At 32.1% G+C, this 18,662-nt stretch overlaps 1 protein-coding gene across 1 annotated transcript; it reads left to right on the top strand.

Annotated features, from left to right (window-relative positions):
* The first annotated feature begins 6,693 nt into the window (after positions 1-6,693).
* LOC106773359 lies at positions 6,694-12,108 on the top strand. Its single transcript, XM_014660060.2, has 7 exons — positions 6,694-6,822; positions 7,016-7,092; positions 7,644-7,776; positions 7,906-8,009; positions 10,187-10,358; positions 10,463-10,603; positions 10,697-12,108. Exons 2-7 carry the CDS (start codon positions 7,043-7,045, stop codon positions 11,672-11,674), a joined length of 1,578 nt encoding a protein of 525 aa, XP_014515546.1. The 5' UTR covers positions 6,694-6,822; positions 7,016-7,042; the 3' UTR covers positions 11,675-12,108.
* The last annotated feature ends 6,554 nt before the right edge of the window (positions 12,109-18,662 follow it).

The following is an 18,662-nucleotide window of genomic DNA, read 5'->3' as shown; positions in this document are numbered from 1 at the left end:
TGATCGTCCTACCCCCCTATCCCTAGGTGGTATTGCTTAATCAAGGAATTTCCCACCAGTTCATGACAGTACCGTACGTTCCCGTGACAAACAACAATTATCGAATGAGTTAAACGATAAAAGCATTAAGCGTAGATGAGAAACCCAACAATTGATAATGAAAGCATACAACAAGCATATAAATAAATAAGATTTTCAATAAAAAAGAGTTCCAAAAGATTACATTGTTCCCCAACAACAAAAGGGTTTAGTTCACCATTGTCATGGTAAAACTAGATGAAAAATGATGGAAGAATGGAAAAGCAAACCCTAGATTGGATAAAAAGGAGCCTAAGCATCCAAGATATCTTCTCCAAGGAGTGAAAATTAGGTTTGGGCGCCCCTTTCTGTCAAAAGAATGCATCTAAACTCGCACTAGGGCTATTTATAACCAAGAAAAGTAACAGAATTTGAGCCCAAGCCCAGCAAATAACCGCCCGACGTCATATTTTGACGCTCGACGATCTCCCATCAGTCGCACCACTGCCCGACATCATATTTCACCGCCCGGCGGCTTCCCTCGAGTCGCGCCACCGCCCGACGATCATTTTTCATCGCTGGGCGCTGGTCAACTGCACTCTGGTCAACTTTTCATTATTCTGGTCAACTGGTTGACTTTTCTGGTTGACTAGTTGACTATTCTGCACTACAACCGTTTGATCTTCAACCTTTCTTTCAATTCATCTCAAATTCTCATCAAAACCCTGCAAAACAATGCAAAACAAGCATAATATCTCTAAAAACGACTTTTGACTCTCTTATTCTCTAACTTACATGTTTTGCTTGATTTTAAGCTCATTCTAAGCCTTAAAGGGTGTATTTTGATCTCAAATGAAGCATTAAAATAACTGTTTTTGAACCGTTATCAGTGACAAACTCTTCATTTCCTTATTGGTATGTATGTTCTTCTTGTGCATGCGAATCATCTTGGTTCGCATGCAGTGCTTGAGTCTTCTATAAAAGTCTTTATTGATTAATGGTTCTAATGGTGCACCGTGATCATTTTTGTGTTGTTCTTAAGTATAAATAGGACATCTTGTGAGATTGAAGGGATTTGAGATTCCTCAGAGTAATTGCATTTATCTTTCAGATAAGGGAAACTAATTGTATAGTTCTTTTTTTGTGTGATTGATTCCTTGTAATTGTTAATTGTATGTGATGAATGTCCTAGCTTGATGGAAACTAATATGGATAACTCATCTCAAGCCTTTGCTGCAAGTATGATTAGAGGAAATAGGCCATACAAGAATTATCATGACTCATCATCCAATAGGTATAAGTAGAACATGCGACCTTATCTTCCACCTCAACAAAGGAAGCAACCTCTACCAGAAATGTCACTACAAGATTTCATGAAAATAATAATTAAGCAATTTTTTTCTTGTTTTCAGTCATTGTCAAATGAGGGTAAAAAAAGAAAAATAATATCTTCCTTATCTTAAGAAAGAAGGAGTAATAGATTATGTTAAAAGTAAGTGATTAAGAAGTGTGTGGGTGAGTGCCTCACTCACAAAATAATAAAAAAAAAAAGGCAAAAAGGAATATGAAAAGTTAGAGTTTTGAAAAAAAGAGAGAAAAGGAAAAAAAAATCTTCCTTAAAAAAATGTAAGCAATAAAGTTGTTTTTGAAATAAAGTGTCATTACTTTTTCTATACCAATTTCAAAAACTCAAATTCCAAAAGAAATTTCGTACCTTGCCTTGGCCTCAATAAAACCTTTAAAAAGCCCTTATGATCAATAATTGCATGTTTTCTGAAGTATGTGAATGTTAGAGTCTTGATAAATATCAAAGGTGTCTACTTACATGGGTATTTTGAGTGTAAACAAAAGCCAAAAACACTTGAGAGAGTTGAGGAGAAATAGACACATTTTGACTTGAGTGTTATCTTTCATATTTGATTTTCTTAGGATTCAAAAAGGTCAACTCATGTGTGAAGAATAGAGTGAATTCATTTGCATGTCCATGAAAAAGTGATGTCTAGATGATTGATCTATGTCTGGTGTTGTTCATTCTTTTGATCCAAATCCAAATATGAAATAAAATGACCAAGAACATATTCTTAGAATTAATCAATTTTTCCCAGGAGTGCAAAAGGATAAGTGTGGGGGTGATGGTTCACTTGGTCCTCCATTTTAATCAATACGTGTGTCTTCTTTTCCATTATCTTCATCCTCTTGGGCTCCCTTAGAGCCTTGTACTTGCTTACTCGTTCTTAAACTAATAGCACTTACATTTTGCGGGTTGATAACTGTTTGTGCAGGCAGTTTATTTGATTCCTTAGCCTCTAACTTATCCACCCTTTGAGTCAACTCTACAATTGATTTCTTGATTTCTGAATTTTACTCAATTATTGTTTTCATGAAATCTTGTAGTGACATTTCAAGTTGAGGTTGCTACCTTTGTTGAGGTGGAGCATAAGGTTGCATGTTTTGCTGATACCTATTGGAGGATGAGTCATGATAATTTTGGTATGGCCTATTTCCTTCAATCATACTTGCAGCAAAGGCTTGAGATGATTTTTCCATATTAGTTTGCATCAAGCTAGGACATTCATAAGTGTAGTGATTAGTTGAAATGCAAATTCCACATTTCTTAGAAATTTGTGGAGTTGAGGTTTTAAACAAACTTGCAATCTCGTCGAGTTTGCTTTCTAGCTTATTCAATCTTTCATCTATCCTCTTTCCATCAACTATCGTTTTTAATTTCATGCACTCCTTTCAAAAAAGTCACTGAATTTTCTCTTGTTCCATACTGGTGATTGTTTATTGCCTTCCGTTTAGATCTATACCATCCTCTAGTGACCTGTCTAAGAAAGATCCTCCGCTTGCAGCATATGCCCATGAACTATAGGTTGGACTTAAGCCATCATAAAAGCTTAGAATGAAATCTACCATTTGGAGTTGAGGGCATGAAGCATATAGTTTCTTGAATCTTTCCCAATATTCACTAAGATTCTCTATATCCCTCTGTCATATATCTTGAATTTCTCTACCAATGGCAGATAATTTGGATGCAGGAAAATACTTTTCAAGAAAAAGTCTTTCAATATTTTCCCAATTAGTAATCCGTGCAGAGAGATAATACCACCAATCTTGAGCTACTCCTTGAAGAGTAAAAGGAAAAGCTCTCATTTTAAGGCTCCCTATTGTGATCATAGGAGATCTAAAATTTTCGCACATGTGGAATTATCTCTAGTCACAAATATGCCATCTATTCCCTTACCTGATCCTAACCCAAACAGAATGCCACAAAGAACCATCAGACATCTAACCACCTCCCACAATACAGTTGTCTGAAGTAACATTGAATACCCTAATGAGGAGTGGGAGTTGAGACCTGACTTGTTAAGTGCCTTACCAAAGTTCAATGGGTTATCAAGGGAGAATCCACTCAAGCACTTGAGATAATTCCACATGTTGTGCAAAAATTTTAGATCTCCCAGGATCACAATAGAGAGCCTTAAAATGAGAGCTTTTCCTTTTACTATTCAAGGAGCAGCTTAAGATTAGTGATATTATCTCTCTGCACGGATTACTAATTGGGAAATTATTGAAAGACTCTTTCTTGAAAAGTATTTTCCAACATCCATATTATCTGTCATCCATAGAGAAATTCAAGATATAAGACAAAGGGATAGAGAGAATGTTAGTGAATATTGGGAAAGGTTCAAGAAACTGTTTGCTTCATGCCCTCAACTCCAAATGATAGATTTCATTCTAAGCTTTTATGAAGGCTTAAGTCCACATGATAGGTCATAGGGAGATGTTGCAAATGGAGGATCTTTCTTAGACAGGTCACCAGAATATGGTATAGATCTAATAGAACGGAAGGCAGTAGACAATCACCAATATGGAACAAGAGAAAATTCAGTGACTTTGTTGAAAGGAGAGCATGAAATTGAAAATGGTGTAGTTTCATTTCTTTTAGCATGATTGAGAGAGGAAAGACATAGAAGAAGAATACCTCAAATCAATAATCAAAAGAAACAAATACATTAATTCAACTTAACGTCAAAATCCATTATGAAATTACAGTGGAATAGCCCTAGGAGCTTAGCCCTCCATGAATGGAGTGAAACACATGATGAAACAAAAGTGAAAGGAGTGGTGGATGAATTAAGTATGATTTCTGCCTCCCTTGGGTCTCTTTATATAGGCTTGATTGGGCTTAGACTTTGAATCTTCTATTGATAAAATCTTTTACCTTATATCTAATATCTTCCAAATATTCAACAAATTTAATCCGTTTCTGAGAATATTTGATAATATCTTTCCTAGATTCAAAAAGATTTGGCAAATATTACCTTTTGATATTTATTGATATAGTTAAATAAGATAATTATTTAACAATATCATATAAAATATTTAAGATATATTTTCTCCAAATTTTCTTTTGAAATATCTAACAGATTTAAACTTGCCCAAAATATCATAGAAGTCCAAAATTTTCCTCTAATTGCACTTTAGCCATCTCTTTCTTTTCAAAATCGCATAGGAGCCCTTAGTTGACCAGATTGAACCAGCTTTGACCATTTAATTTTATGCTTTAAATGAATAAAATTATAACTTCAACTGTACAAAGAAACATTAGAACATCCAAAATAATTTATGCAACTAAGAATCACATTTTAATCATCTTTAATTCTCAAACCCAATAAATTCAATTATCACAAATTCACTTTAAATCAATCATTTAAGCACAAGAATCTCATAAAAAATTTGAACTTTAAAACATAAATTTAGGCATAAATATGCAGTCATTAGTATGCTTGTACGATGTTTTGCTTGTATGGTTGACTTTTGTGATTGAGTATGATGTATCTAATTGAAATTAAGGTTTTTATTTGGTTTACTTGAATTGAATGGTGAATTTAGGATTATTGTCTTATTGGTATTGTAGACGATGATATTGTTTGAATTATTGAAGCTAGTGTAATTTGAAATTTGGTATGTGACATCTATAATAGCTCGTCTGTTTGGCAAGACTAGAATGTCATAAATCTATAAAATTATAAATTATGTAGAATAGATGATGTGGTAGTGGTTAATTGAGTGCACCATGAAGGTAATGTAACATTTTAGTTATAAGTTGATTTAGTTATATTTATGATTTTTTATTTAAAAAACTTTGTCGTTCTCTTTTGTTGAGGATAATATCTCTTAGTTGTATAAAAACATTATATATATATATATATATATATATATATATATATATATATATATTATAGTTAGATGAGTGTAATAATATATATTCTGAATGATATATTCTTAAATATTAAATATGTGATATTTTTTTAATAGTTTCATGTTATTATATATTTTTCAATTTTGTTTTCCTAAAATTTTGATGATATAAACTAGCTAAAATGTTATTGAGTGTTAATATTTTTGAAAATTCTGAAAATAATTTTAAATTATTATTGGATCTTGTAATTGAAAATTTATAAAAGATTATTTCTTTAAAATATTTTTTTTTATGAAATATTGCTAATAAAAATGAATAGAATCATTTCAGAAAAAGTCAATTGTTATAATATATGTGATAGTGAAAAGTAAAAATAAGTAAAATAGTGCAATAACGAAAAAATTACCGTTTGTTTTTATTATGATATTACTTTTAAAGATTATAATTTTGAAAAAATATTATTACATACTACTGAAAACACATATCCTATCCAACGTAATTACTCTTTTTTATGATAATAGTAATAATAATAAATTATTATTATAATTATAAAATACTTATTTTAATTTTTAAAAATAATTAAATTTAAAGAATGTAATCAAATAAAAAAATATTAAATTTTTAAAAATAATCACTTAAAGAAATAATTGTTTTAATTTTAAAAAATCATTACTTAAAAATTAAAATTGAAAATAAAATTTATATACAAAATGGAGAATCTATATATTATAGATAATTTTGTTTTTCTTAAACTGTCGCCATTAATCACTGTCACATAAAAAAAAATTATTTCTCATCTAATTACACTCAACTTTAATCTATTTGGTTTATATAAAAAGTTTAAGTCCGAAAAGTACTTATATTTAAAAAATAAAGGCTAAATTTTGTATCTAAGATAAAAAAATATATATATAAACTTTTGAACTCAAAAATTTGAAACTTTGCATTTATGCAAATTTTTTTATATTTTTTATTCTATACATATATTTTCTCTGAACCATAAACCATATATATATATATATATATATATATATATATATATATATATATATATATTTATAATTTATTGTTACAATATATAGTAAGATCAACCGCCCATAGTGAAATTAGTAATATTTGATAACAGATAATATCTTTAAAAGAGCAAATACTAACCTCACAAGAATGAATTTTAAGTACATATTTTTATAAAAGGATTAGAACCAAAAGTTTTTTATTTTTAACTGAAATGGTTAAAAATCATACCATATCACAGTATAAATTAACCATTGTAAATGTAATTTCTTTTATCATAAATTTTATAGAAATATTATTTATTTATTTTATTCGAAAATAATTTATATGTTAGAATACTTAAGTATTAGTTTAAAAGTGAGATCTAACATAAGCTTTAATTAATTCAGAGTATATAAACAGAAAAGAAAATTATTATCTGTTATCAAAATTAAGCAGATAATTTTCAAATCTACCCAACGCGGACCGAACACTTAGAAAAAAATATAAACAGAAGAAAAAATATTTTTTTAGAGTTCGACTTTCACACTTTCATCGATCCTTCTTCAGAAACCAAAACCTTCCTCGTTAAGGAAGAGCAATTGGTATTCATCACATATAATCTCCTTTTTCTTTCTCTATTTTTCATTCTTACACACTCACCGGTTTGTTTTTGTAGTTCAATTTAAATTGATAAAAAAAATTAGGAACCTTAAATTTCCAAGCTAGCTGTCTTCAACAAAACTCACTGCAATCCTCTGTTTTTGGTTTCTGGGATTTTGTTTTCCTGTGATTTAGGGTTTGATCCTGATCGAAACCTACACCATGGCCATGTTCGATTCCCTCTTCAACAAAGGTTTTAAGGCTGCCAAATGGTACTGTTTGCTTATTTTGTTTCGTTCTGCATGTAATCTAGGTGTTTTCTTTTTCTTTTGAAATTGTATGTTTTTTGTACTTTGAAATTAATTTGATAACTGAGTTTACTACTGTGGATCAATTGGCCTAGTTGTGCTATTTGGGATAGTTTGTATTGCTGATATTTCCCCCTTTATTTATTTACTAAGTAACTGGGTATTGCTTATGACGTTTTTTTTCTTATGGTTTAATTGTTCATTTATGAATTATCGGATTGTGTTTCAGTTTGATTTAAACTATTCTGTTTATTGCATAAGCTCGTTTAAACCAATTTTATATATTGCTGGAAATTGTAACTGCAATTGTGAGTTATCCCAAAAAACCTTGTTGTGGCGGAAATCACGGTGGCGGGCAAATTGTTTTTTTACAAAACCTTGGTCTGGACAACAGTTCTTTTGTGGTGTTTCATTTTACTCTTTTATCATTGTTGTCGTTGCTATTGCTTTCATTATTGTATTTCTGGTGTTTATTTGTTTGTGACTGATCTGTTTGCCAATGTTCATACTTTCAGTAAAACTCTACTGAAACTGACGATTCCCCGAATAAAGCTGTTAAGAAACAGAAGAGAGATTCAGTTAAAGAATATGCGGCGTGACATCGCCAAGCTACTTGAGACTGGCCAAGAAGCCACAGCTCGTATTAGGGTAAACCTGCATGTGATTTTTAATTTTCTTTTTAAATTTTAGTATTTTGAGCCAATGGTTGAGGAAAGTAAGAAAATCATTTTGGTACTTTTTCTTTGGTAGTTCTGTTCTTGATGTGGTCATGTGCAGGTAGAACATATTATCAGAGAGGAGAATATGATGGCTGCCCAAGAAATCATTGAACTCTTTTGTGAACTTATTGCTGTCCGTCTTCCAATAATTGAATCTCAAAGGTAGTCTACACATGAAACCGAAATATACTTGCCTAGCTTAGTTTCTGTCTGAATTTGTGTGACATGTCCATTTGACTTTTGCATTCAGGCTAGTCACTAGTAAAGTATTGATGACAATGTTGGTATATCATTCAGACTGATTTTTCCAAAAATGTTGCTTTGTTTGTTTGTAGTCAAGACCTACAGTATGCAATGTAAAAGCCACTTTGTTTGAGGGATTGTTTGGCAGTAAACTCAGCAGAATGATGAGTTTTTTCAGCATTTTGGTTGAGGGAGTGTTCTTAAACAATGAATTTGTGCAAGGTGTAATATGATTTAAAACTAGTTTGAACAGATTTATCAATTAATTGATAAATTTTTGGGCATAATTTAGTGATCCCATTGTCTTAGTGCCAATGACACTCAAATGAAAAATCTATTCGAAACTATAAAATGAGTGATTCTTTGGCTTTTGGACAGTGAAGTGCCAACGAGAACAAAAGTAATTGTAGCAGGGATGAGAATACTGAGGTGATTGAGTGGATAATTGGAAATACAAGAAAATGTAAAATTACAAACGATCTGCATCAAAGAAATTCTGAGTAGTCCATATTGATGGAGATCTGGTTGTGAGGAGAAGACCAACAGAAACACTAGAGAGAAAAAGGGTTTGAATTAAAAATAATGTGGTTGGGGAAGACCTAAGAAAACATTACATTTAACCATTAAAAAGGACTTGCTAGAAGTTTTGCTGAGAATTTTCTTTTTGATATAATTCAATGGTTTTAACTGATGATCCATCTTATAGGTTTTACTTGCAGCCGAGTTATGTATTTTTATTTGCAGCCACAACCAATTTTATTAAGAAACTATCCCAATTATCATGATCATTAGCTGTGTGAACATCACTTATTTTGTTAACTATTGTACTGCCCTAATTATCAAATTTTACCACTACATATCTCTACAAGTGATAATAGGTCCCTGTGGTTGTCAATTGCTGTGTATCAGTGACTATAATCCTCATCACTCTTTCACTCACCCTTCACTTGTTAACTGTCAATAATGCAGTTTTTGTTCTTCTGATTCAGCTTGAAAATTTCTTAAGAATTCAAATAATATAACTCTCAACCTCTTTGGGAATAGTAACTTGGGATAGGTTTCTTTAGCTTCTTTATGGGTGTCAACTTTCTTTTTAGGGAGTGCCTTTGTTTGATATGATAAGATTCTAGATTGCTTTTTTAGGTTTTCACTTTTCTTTAATTGCTTGTGTTCATGGTTCTAGGAGGCTTCTAATACTTCGGATATGTACTTTTCTTGCATAAATTTAGTTTTGAAAAATTACACTGACCTCCGTAGGTTTCAGAAACATATGCAAACACTCTTTGATGATATATTATGGGGCTCTTGGTAGAATTTACAGATTCTTCTGATGTCTCATTATTGTATGTAGAATTTGAAATTACCTCCTTTCTTTCCATGGACAGCATGCATACACACCAAATGAAGGTTGTCAAACATGGAAGGAAAATATGCATTTGCTAAGAAGCATGCATATGCTTTGGTTCCGTTTGAAGAAACTTCTCCATAAATACGTATATGAGAGAAAATAACAAAAACAATTAAATCGGTTTTCCATAAGTTAAAATTAGTTAATGTATAACTAATTTATTTAAGTTATTTCCTATTAGTTTCTCAAAAACCTTATTTTTAACTTGTACACAAGCTAATTTTGGTTTATGAAAAATTAATTTCAGCTTATAGAAAAAGCTAATTTCCTTTCTCTTCTTAGCTTTCTCTCCTAGAGGTGCTAATTCAAACGTTTCTTCCGAAAAACCTTAGCCATGAACTGGAATTCAGTACTTGTACATTGTAGGAGAACTTGTCTTTAACTATTTTTTCAAGATAGTTAGTAAAGTAAGTTATGTTAGGCTGATCAGTTACAGACCTACTCCTGTGTATCTGTCAATGCTACTCTAAACTTCATATAGTTTGTATTTTTTGCTTTTAGTATCGTTGGGCAGAGTAGGAATTTTGATCGTCATCTTTTTAAGTGTGGGATAAGTCCAAAAAAGTGGCCAATGGACTAATAAGTGTATGTTCTGATTAAGACCATGGTCGTTCTTCTAACGAAAGTATAGCTATAAAATCTCACTCATTAATCTCTAGTTATGTATCAATGTTCGCACTATTTTCAGGGAATGTCCGCTTGACTTGAAGGAAGCCATATCTAGTGTATGTTTTGCTGCACCAAGGTGTGCAGATCTGCCAGAGTTGTTGCAGGTTCAGATGCTATTTGCTGCCAAATATGGGAAGGAATTTTTATCTGCTGCAACTGAGCTCAGGCCAGACTGTGGTGTTAATCGCCAGGTTCCATGAATTTTCCATGCTGTTAATTTTTTCTTCTATTGTTGCTAGACTTTTTATACAGAAAGCCATTTTATTTTCATGACATTCTCCATGTGAATTTGCAGTTAATAGAGCTACTTTCAATCCGTGCTCCTTCACCAGAAAAGAAACTGAACCTTCTGAAAGAAATTGCTGTTGAGAATGATTTAGATTGGGACCCAGCAGCATCAGAAACTGAGTTCTTTAAAAAACATGAAGATTTATTGGTAAGTATTAGGTTGTAATGACTATCTAGAAAAGAATTGGCAATGATTTAGTAAAGCACCATTATCTTACATTATAAGTCCTTTCCTTTTCAGAATGGCCCCACCCAATTCTATAGTGGGTCTAAGGTTCCCCTTCCTGATGAAAAACCAAACGAAGGGATGTACTCTTCTCATGAAACACCCAATAAAGAAGAACCTGAATCTGATTCTGGCTCTGATACATTAGAATTTCCTGAAGTTCCTAAAGTATCAGTCCGGCCTAATGCAAATGTTGCCACAGCTCCAGAAATGGTTACACATCTGACTATGGAACCCCTTGATGTTGATCTTGATTCATCAAGCAATTCGGGAGATTTTGAAGATGTCAAGCAGGAGCATCTTGAAGATAGATCAACAGTTCACAAAGATGAACCCCATACTTCAATTGCCAAAGAGAATATACAGTTCGTGCCATTCATCTCTCCTCCAGCATTATCATCTGGATCATTTTCTGCAAGACCTAGTGAATCATCTCCCACCTTGTCAAGTGCAAAACCGGAACCCAATGTGGACCTACAGGATGTGTTGGCTGCAGCCCATGCTGCTGCAGAAACTGCTGAACGTGCTGCAGCTGCAGCTCGCACAGCAGCTAGTCTTGCTCAAGTCCGTATTAATGAGCTGACTAAGAAGAGAAGCGATGAACGTGTATCAGACAGCAGCTCCGAGAACCCATTTTATGCTGGTGGTGATAATGAATCTCCAACAAAAGAAAAACATTTCACTGGGCAAAGTCCTGCCGGTAACTCTGATGTCCATAGTAGAAAAGATCTTGAACATTACCAGGATCATTATACTTCCCCAGGCTCTCATTCATCAAGCTTTCCTTCCTTTGACACACTCAAGGAAGATTTTGATTCCTCCCTGCCCAGTAATCATGTACTGAATGACAACTCCTCTAGTCACCAGCCCAAGAGATTACCTTCAATGGACGATGATTCATACTTCTCATACCCCAACTTATTTACCTCTCAAAACTCGAATGTTGGATCTCAGACTCATTCAGATAATAGCCGTCCCCCTCATGATCTGTGATGGAGAATATCATCCGGCCACACATATCTTTATATGAGAATCTTAAGTCTTGCTCACGAGTGTGTTTTATACCTGCAATAAGTATTGTTTTTTTCATATTTTCAAAGAGCATGCGATCCCTGGCTTTGTTGATTACACAGTTCATACCAGGGCACTTTGTACGATGACGGTGCTGCCACTGTGTAATTGCTTTAGTCCAGAAGCGTTACTGTTTGTGGCTGTGGCTACAATCACTGTATAAATCTTATATTGTTGGAATACAAGCACTCAGCTTTACATTTTTCTTTTTTCATTTTTTGTTTCAAGGAAAGCAAGACAGCAGCTATACAAGTTAGGTCACCGGAGGATATTAGACATGTAATACATTTAGAACTTCATTTGTAATTTTGTGATATGGTAGCATGAGTGTGGAATATATCACTTCATTTGTTTTATTCGTGACGTTTTGTAACAAATGAGCTTTATTGTTCATATCTCTTTCCAAATCTGTTAGATATGCATCATTTGACAATAAATTATTTTTAATATTCCAAGTCTCTTAACCCTTAAAATGGTTCAAAATATTACAGGGAAGAGACTAGGAAAGATGTTCTCATGGTCTAGGAAACGTGTACGTACCATTTTCAGTGCCATTTTATTGGGTAACGGTATACGGTGTGTGTGTGTGTGTGTATATATATATATATATATATATATATATATATATATATATTGAGTTGAGGTTTTGTTTTGTATTTGGACCATAGAAAAATAGTTACAGCAGATACAATTTATCAGACTTCAAACAATATTTACAGGGGTTTTCTTCCTCCATAGGGGTTTTCTTTCATCTCCAAGTTTTCTTTCTGCAAATCCAAAATGCCTAAATTGTCATTCTAATTAGGGTAAAAAAACTTTTCTCTTTCCTATAATTATCTCATCCACCCACTTCTATGGTCATACTTCTAACCTAACGTCGCATCTTCAAATTTTGCTCATCTTTGCTCTCCACCCCACTTGCACCATGCTAATGTTACTCTTGCTTAACTGGATTTCTTCATATTTGCACCAACGTTCATCAACACATCTACACCACACATTCATCCACTCCAAGGTACACATTCCTTGAGATTTCTCCATTTACATTTCATGTAAAATGTTTAGTATCATGTAGATGAACGTAGAAATTAGGGACTTAGGTTCTAAAATTGCATATTTGGGGAAACAAGGTTCATTGGATTTTGAAATCCGGTTAATGATTTTATAAGATTTCATAATTTGATAAAAGAAATATTTTTAATCAGATTTTGAAATTTGATGATTTACTGAATTTTGAAATTTAGTTAAAAAGTTCATTGAATTTTGAAATTCGGTTAAAAATTGTATTAGATTTTTGAAATTTAATTTATAAAACAACAAAACATGTGGTTACCTTAGTGGAGTAGGTTAGATCGGTTAACTCGATAAAGTGTTTATATAGTTGGATTGAGTCAATGGAATAAGCGGAGTACCTAGATTATTTAGTGCAATAAGTGAACGATTCATATATCTTAGAAAGGAGTATGGATAGCTCGATAGATCATGTAGATAGATTGTAGATAGATTGGATATGTAGGTGGAGAAAGTGGAAAGCTCAAATAATGTAATGGTTTATTTGTATAACTCGGATAAAATTCGAGAGAAATGAATACCAAATTTCCAAATTTGAGAGAAATTTCACCAGATTTTAAAATTTGATAAGTTCCTATACTGAATTTGAAATCTAGTGAGTTTCTAAATTAAATTTCGAATCTTGTAAGTTTCTAAATTGTATTTCAAAATTTTATGAGTTTTCTTAATTAGATTTTGAAATTTCATACATGTAAAATATAATAAAAATAAATATAAATTTTAAAGGAAATAAATATAATATTTCAAACTGAAGTTAACCAAAAAAACAAGTATATTTGGAAGATGAACATGATGAAATGAACAAGATGAAGCATAGACGTAGTAAATGCATTTTAGTAAGTAGTAATTATTATTTACCTGATTTTTTATTTTATATATATATTTACCAAGGTGAAATTATCTTCACATCGGGAAGAAAGTACTTATTTATAACATAATCAAGTTGTTGCTTAATAGTGACAGTAAGTTAATGGGTTAAATATGTTTTTAATCTGTAAACTATCATACATTTTCGATTTTCGTCACCCTTTCAAACTTTAATCCATTTTTATCCCTCTCTTTTTAGAAAGTCACTCATTTAGTTCTCTATGACTAATGCTGTAAGTTTTTTCTTTTTTCTGATGTGGCAAATAATTTGCCACCTTTTAAGACATGTGTGTTATGTGCCAAGGTTAGCAAGATAGCTCGGTGGCAAACAATGTGCCACGTGCCCATCCCGATAAGGTTGACAAGACATTTAGATAGTTCGATGAAAAGTTAGATAGTTTGACAAGACATCCTTAGAGGTCAGAAGGTGCATGAAGAAGTCATACAGCTTAATGAGACAACTCAGTAAAGTGAATAAAGAACTCAAATAGCTTAGTGGAAAGTTTAGGTAGCCCGTTAAGACATACAAAACTCGGATAACACAGTGGGAGTTCTAGATGGCTCAGTAAGGTGTACTGAGAACTCATATAACTCAGTGGACTATATGAGTTTTCATTACAATTTGCCACGTCATAAAAGAAAACTAACGACGTTGGTCAAAGGGGGTTAAATCAATGACTTTCTAACAGTTATTTTTAATAAAAATATGAGTATAACATTTATACAAATAATAAATTTGGTTTCAATTTAGAAAGGGATACTATTGCTTTATTTTAAAAAAAGTTGGGACTAAATTGAATCAAAAGAGACATATATAGGGATTAAATTGAAATCAAAACAATAACACTTAACCCAAACATATGACATTGTCTTCACATGTGACACTGTCAGTAATGCGTATCACATTATAGACCTGATCGTGGACAACAAGAAAATTAAAAACAAATACAAAAACACATATTGAACACGAGATGTTGTTAATGTAACATCCCAATAATTATAGTATTAAAATATAATATAGTTATTACATTCTTGATATGATAGAACAGTCATAGAAACGAGGAAAAATTTTTTTTCTCAATATACAAACCATCACTCCATATTTAAACCTAATACATTCCAAACTTAAAACGATTGAAATAGGGATCTCATCCATAAGAGCTAAACACTAGTCAATCCTCCATCTAATGCATGTTCCACCGGTGTCTCACTACTTTCTGCTCACACCCACCGGATGATCATCGCCGAGAGGAAACACACAACACAACAATAACCACCAAACAACAGATAAAGCAAGGGTGAGCTATTGTAACAAAGTAACATGATATATTTAAATTAATAACATAATATTTAACCTTTAAATCAAACCTCTTAATAATACAATAAACACACCATGATCATCATAAACTCCACCCAATATATTAAACGTATGAATATCGAACTCTAAATAGGTTCTACGCTTGCAGTGGTACTTTACTCAGATACATCATATCCTACTATGTCTCCCAAAGTGGATCTTCGGATATGGATGCACCAACTTGCTAGCTCAATTATCATATCCTACTCTGTCCTCCCAAACTAGATCTTCGGATATAATTACAACCACTAAAGCTACATCCTTCCTACTCTGTCCAACTTCTCAAGATGGATCTTCGGTAAGGATTTCCAACTCTCTACCACATTCCCATTACGCTCAATTACATAAATTTCACATACAACATAATATAATACATACATGACAAAAAGTAATGCTAAGTTACCATAAAAAAATTATTTTTAATATAAACGTTCTAGGAAACCAAGAACTTGAATCTGGCAAAGCCGGTTAGACATCTTCTTATCCTTCCAGATAGATGTAATAGAAAAATGATATACACTCAATAATTCATACAAACATCATCCATCCCCAAAATCATACAAATTAAATATATCACAAAATAATTTAACTGCACATAATCTGTTTGATAAGAATTAGTTAAAAACACATCGAGTAGACTTCCAGGAAAGAGAGGTGCGTCACAATGGACAACTTAAGTACCAGGTCTTTCCTTAGCCAAAGTGTTCCTCAACGTGTTATTAACAAATTTCTTATTCCCAGATTCAAAACAACAACATGTAATATCACAAAAATTCAAATAGTTATACAACAAGCACATAGGTTTTTTCATTAAGAGTAATTGCACAAAATTTCAAGACATAAATAGTTAAAAAAATATTTTATAATATAAAAACTTAGAAAGGTTAGCTCCCCTTACCTCTTTTCTAGACTTAGTTTCCTACTCAGAAGTTGTTACCCTAAAAATCCTCCAGAATCTCTACTCTCCTTTCTCTCTTTCTCTCTTATTTTTCCTCTTTCTTATGCATAATCCTTCTTCCCCTCCCTTGGTTATTTATAGCAAAAAAAAATTAGTATTCAAGTTTTTTTTTTAATATTATTTTATTAAAAAATAATATTTTAATCATCCACCACCCAATCTTCTTATCTGCTTCTTCAATGCCTCTTAGGATGCCTTATCCATTAGGCACTATTCACATTTTTTTTTAATTTATTTTATTTTATTTCATTATTATTTTTTTTTGTTTTACAAAACCTTCTAAAATAAGTTCTCAAAATTTTGAATCCCTCCTTCTGAAATTATTATAATTTTCTATTATAAATTTTAATTTTTCTAATTATATTTTCTATTCATTAAAATTACTACTACTACTAATAATAATGCTAAAATTTACTACTCTTTATTAAAATAGATAATTTTTCATGGGTCTTACATTCTCCCCAACAACAAAAATTTTCGTCCTCGAAAATTCATCGTTTCCAGGAAACCAATGGGGATATGACTGTTTCATATGATATACTAGTTCCTTTGTAAAGTCACATGTTCTCCTTTCCCAAATTACTATGATTATGTTGATCTTTCTCCTAAACCATTTTATCTGATTGTCTTCTATATCGAATGGTCAAACTTTTACTAAGAGATTCTTCATAATTTGAATATCTTATACTTCCAAAATGTGAGAAAGATCAGACACCTACTATCACTAATTAATTTAATTTTTTTTACCGATACTATTGAAGCCTCCGGTATGCATGACCGAAACTGTGGACACAGTGAGATTTTCGGCTATACAAGGAGGAGCGGACTGCGTTGAGCGACACTTTGAGGTGTTGCGATTCTTGAGCGTGTGAGAGAGTGTGAGCGCTTTTGAGTGAGAAAGCTTTTGAGATCTGAGCACGAGTGAGATCCTCCTTCAAGTGTGTCTAAGACCTTCTTAGTGAACCCTCTTCCGAGTGAGATTCTCCCTCTACTTTCGCGTTCGTAAGTTTTTCTCTCTCTGTCAACCCTTTTTCTCTTTGTTCTATGTTTTTCTGCCTTACGCTTCTTTAGCATTGTCTTACAATACGGGGTATATAGGCTGGAAAACCGTTGTTAATCTCCCTTCGTTTGAAGGTATGACAGAGACATTCGGGTAGAACAATGCCACGTACCCCAGTTAAAGCAAACCAAAACAATTTTTTTTTAAAACAAACAAAAAAAAATACAGACTCTTTGGACTTAGATCTAGTTAGGATCCGTTGTGAGGACCGTGAAACATATCTATTTCTGGACATTGAGACTTCAAAGACTGGACAATGAAAATTAAACTAAAAAGAGAAGAAATAAAATGGAAGACTTGACTTAAAATGGAAACTTGACTTGAACATAATAAATCTTTTTACTTTTACTTTTTTTTTTATAGAAGAAGTATGAACAAGTTAAAATCTTGTTGAACATTTTCAACTATGGGATCATTAATCCTAGTCGAGATCAGATTTGCGAGATTGCAGAATGACTCAAGAGTACGGGGAAATCAGAGAATACAACATTTATTGTTGGTTTCAAAACCATGGAAACCGAGTGAAGCATCGACGCTTTCCGCAAGACGTCTCCGGTACATCTGAACCTTCATACTCCCTCCTATTGTCGTTTATGTATGGTAAACATTTTTTTTTCTTTTCCAATTTCTTTATTTATTTTATTTTATTTATCTCTGACTACTATTATTTTTACACAATCGGAGATCCTTCATGGGTAATTCCACAGGCTCCAAGGCTCCTAGATCTTTTTCCTATCCCCACTATACCTGAAGAAGAAGAGAAAGTCACTCAACCCATGCCGTTTCGCATCAAAGCTCCTTCCACGGAGCTTTCTTTGAGATTGTCGTAACCGTTCAAGAGTCTCCTTAAGGGGACTAAAATTTATTTTATTATTATTATTATTATTTTTGGACTGTACCCTTAACGGCCACTTGTGGCCGACATTTGAACATCTTATTTTATTTATGCACTGTGATCTCTATCTGATTTGTTTTATATGCTAGTTAGTGATTTTTTTTTCTACAGCTCTATAAGATATGATTTCTTAGCACATGGGTGGTATCATTTTCACACGAAGATTAAGGCATCTAGTTATACCTATGAGATTCAGACAATACAAAATTGCATCATTTGAAAATTTGTGTAGTCCCAATGATTTTATAGACCTTAGTTATTGAAATATATGATATTTTGTCATACGATACACCATTGGTTTATTCATTTTCAATAATGAAATTGAAATTTCTTTGATAATAGCTCTCATTTGTATACTCTTATGCTAACACATATTTGTAATTCAAACTCAAATTTAAACTATAATGGAATAACTAGCATAGTTATTAATTTCAGATGACCACACAAGTTAAAAAAATCATATTTAATGTCCTCTTTATAGAACTCAAAAGGATCGAACACTATAGGATTATAATTATCTATATGACACATATTTTATCAACTAAACACACGTATCACGTATTAATAATACCACAATCATGAATCAAGAACAAATAAAACATATCCTTTAAAGTATCTACATAAATTATACTATTAACCGTGGAAAATATATCCATTCAGGTATCACCAATCATATATATATATATATATATATATATATAT

This window comes from Vigna radiata, chromosome 1 (assembly GCF_000741045.1).
Source record: "Vigna radiata var. radiata cultivar VC1973A chromosome 1, Vradiata_ver6, whole genome shotgun sequence".
Lineage (NCBI taxonomy): Eukaryota > Viridiplantae > Streptophyta > Magnoliopsida > Fabales > Fabaceae > Vigna > Vigna radiata.
Note: the sequence above shows the minus strand (reverse complement) of the source record. Positions and strands in the feature narration are given on the sequence as shown.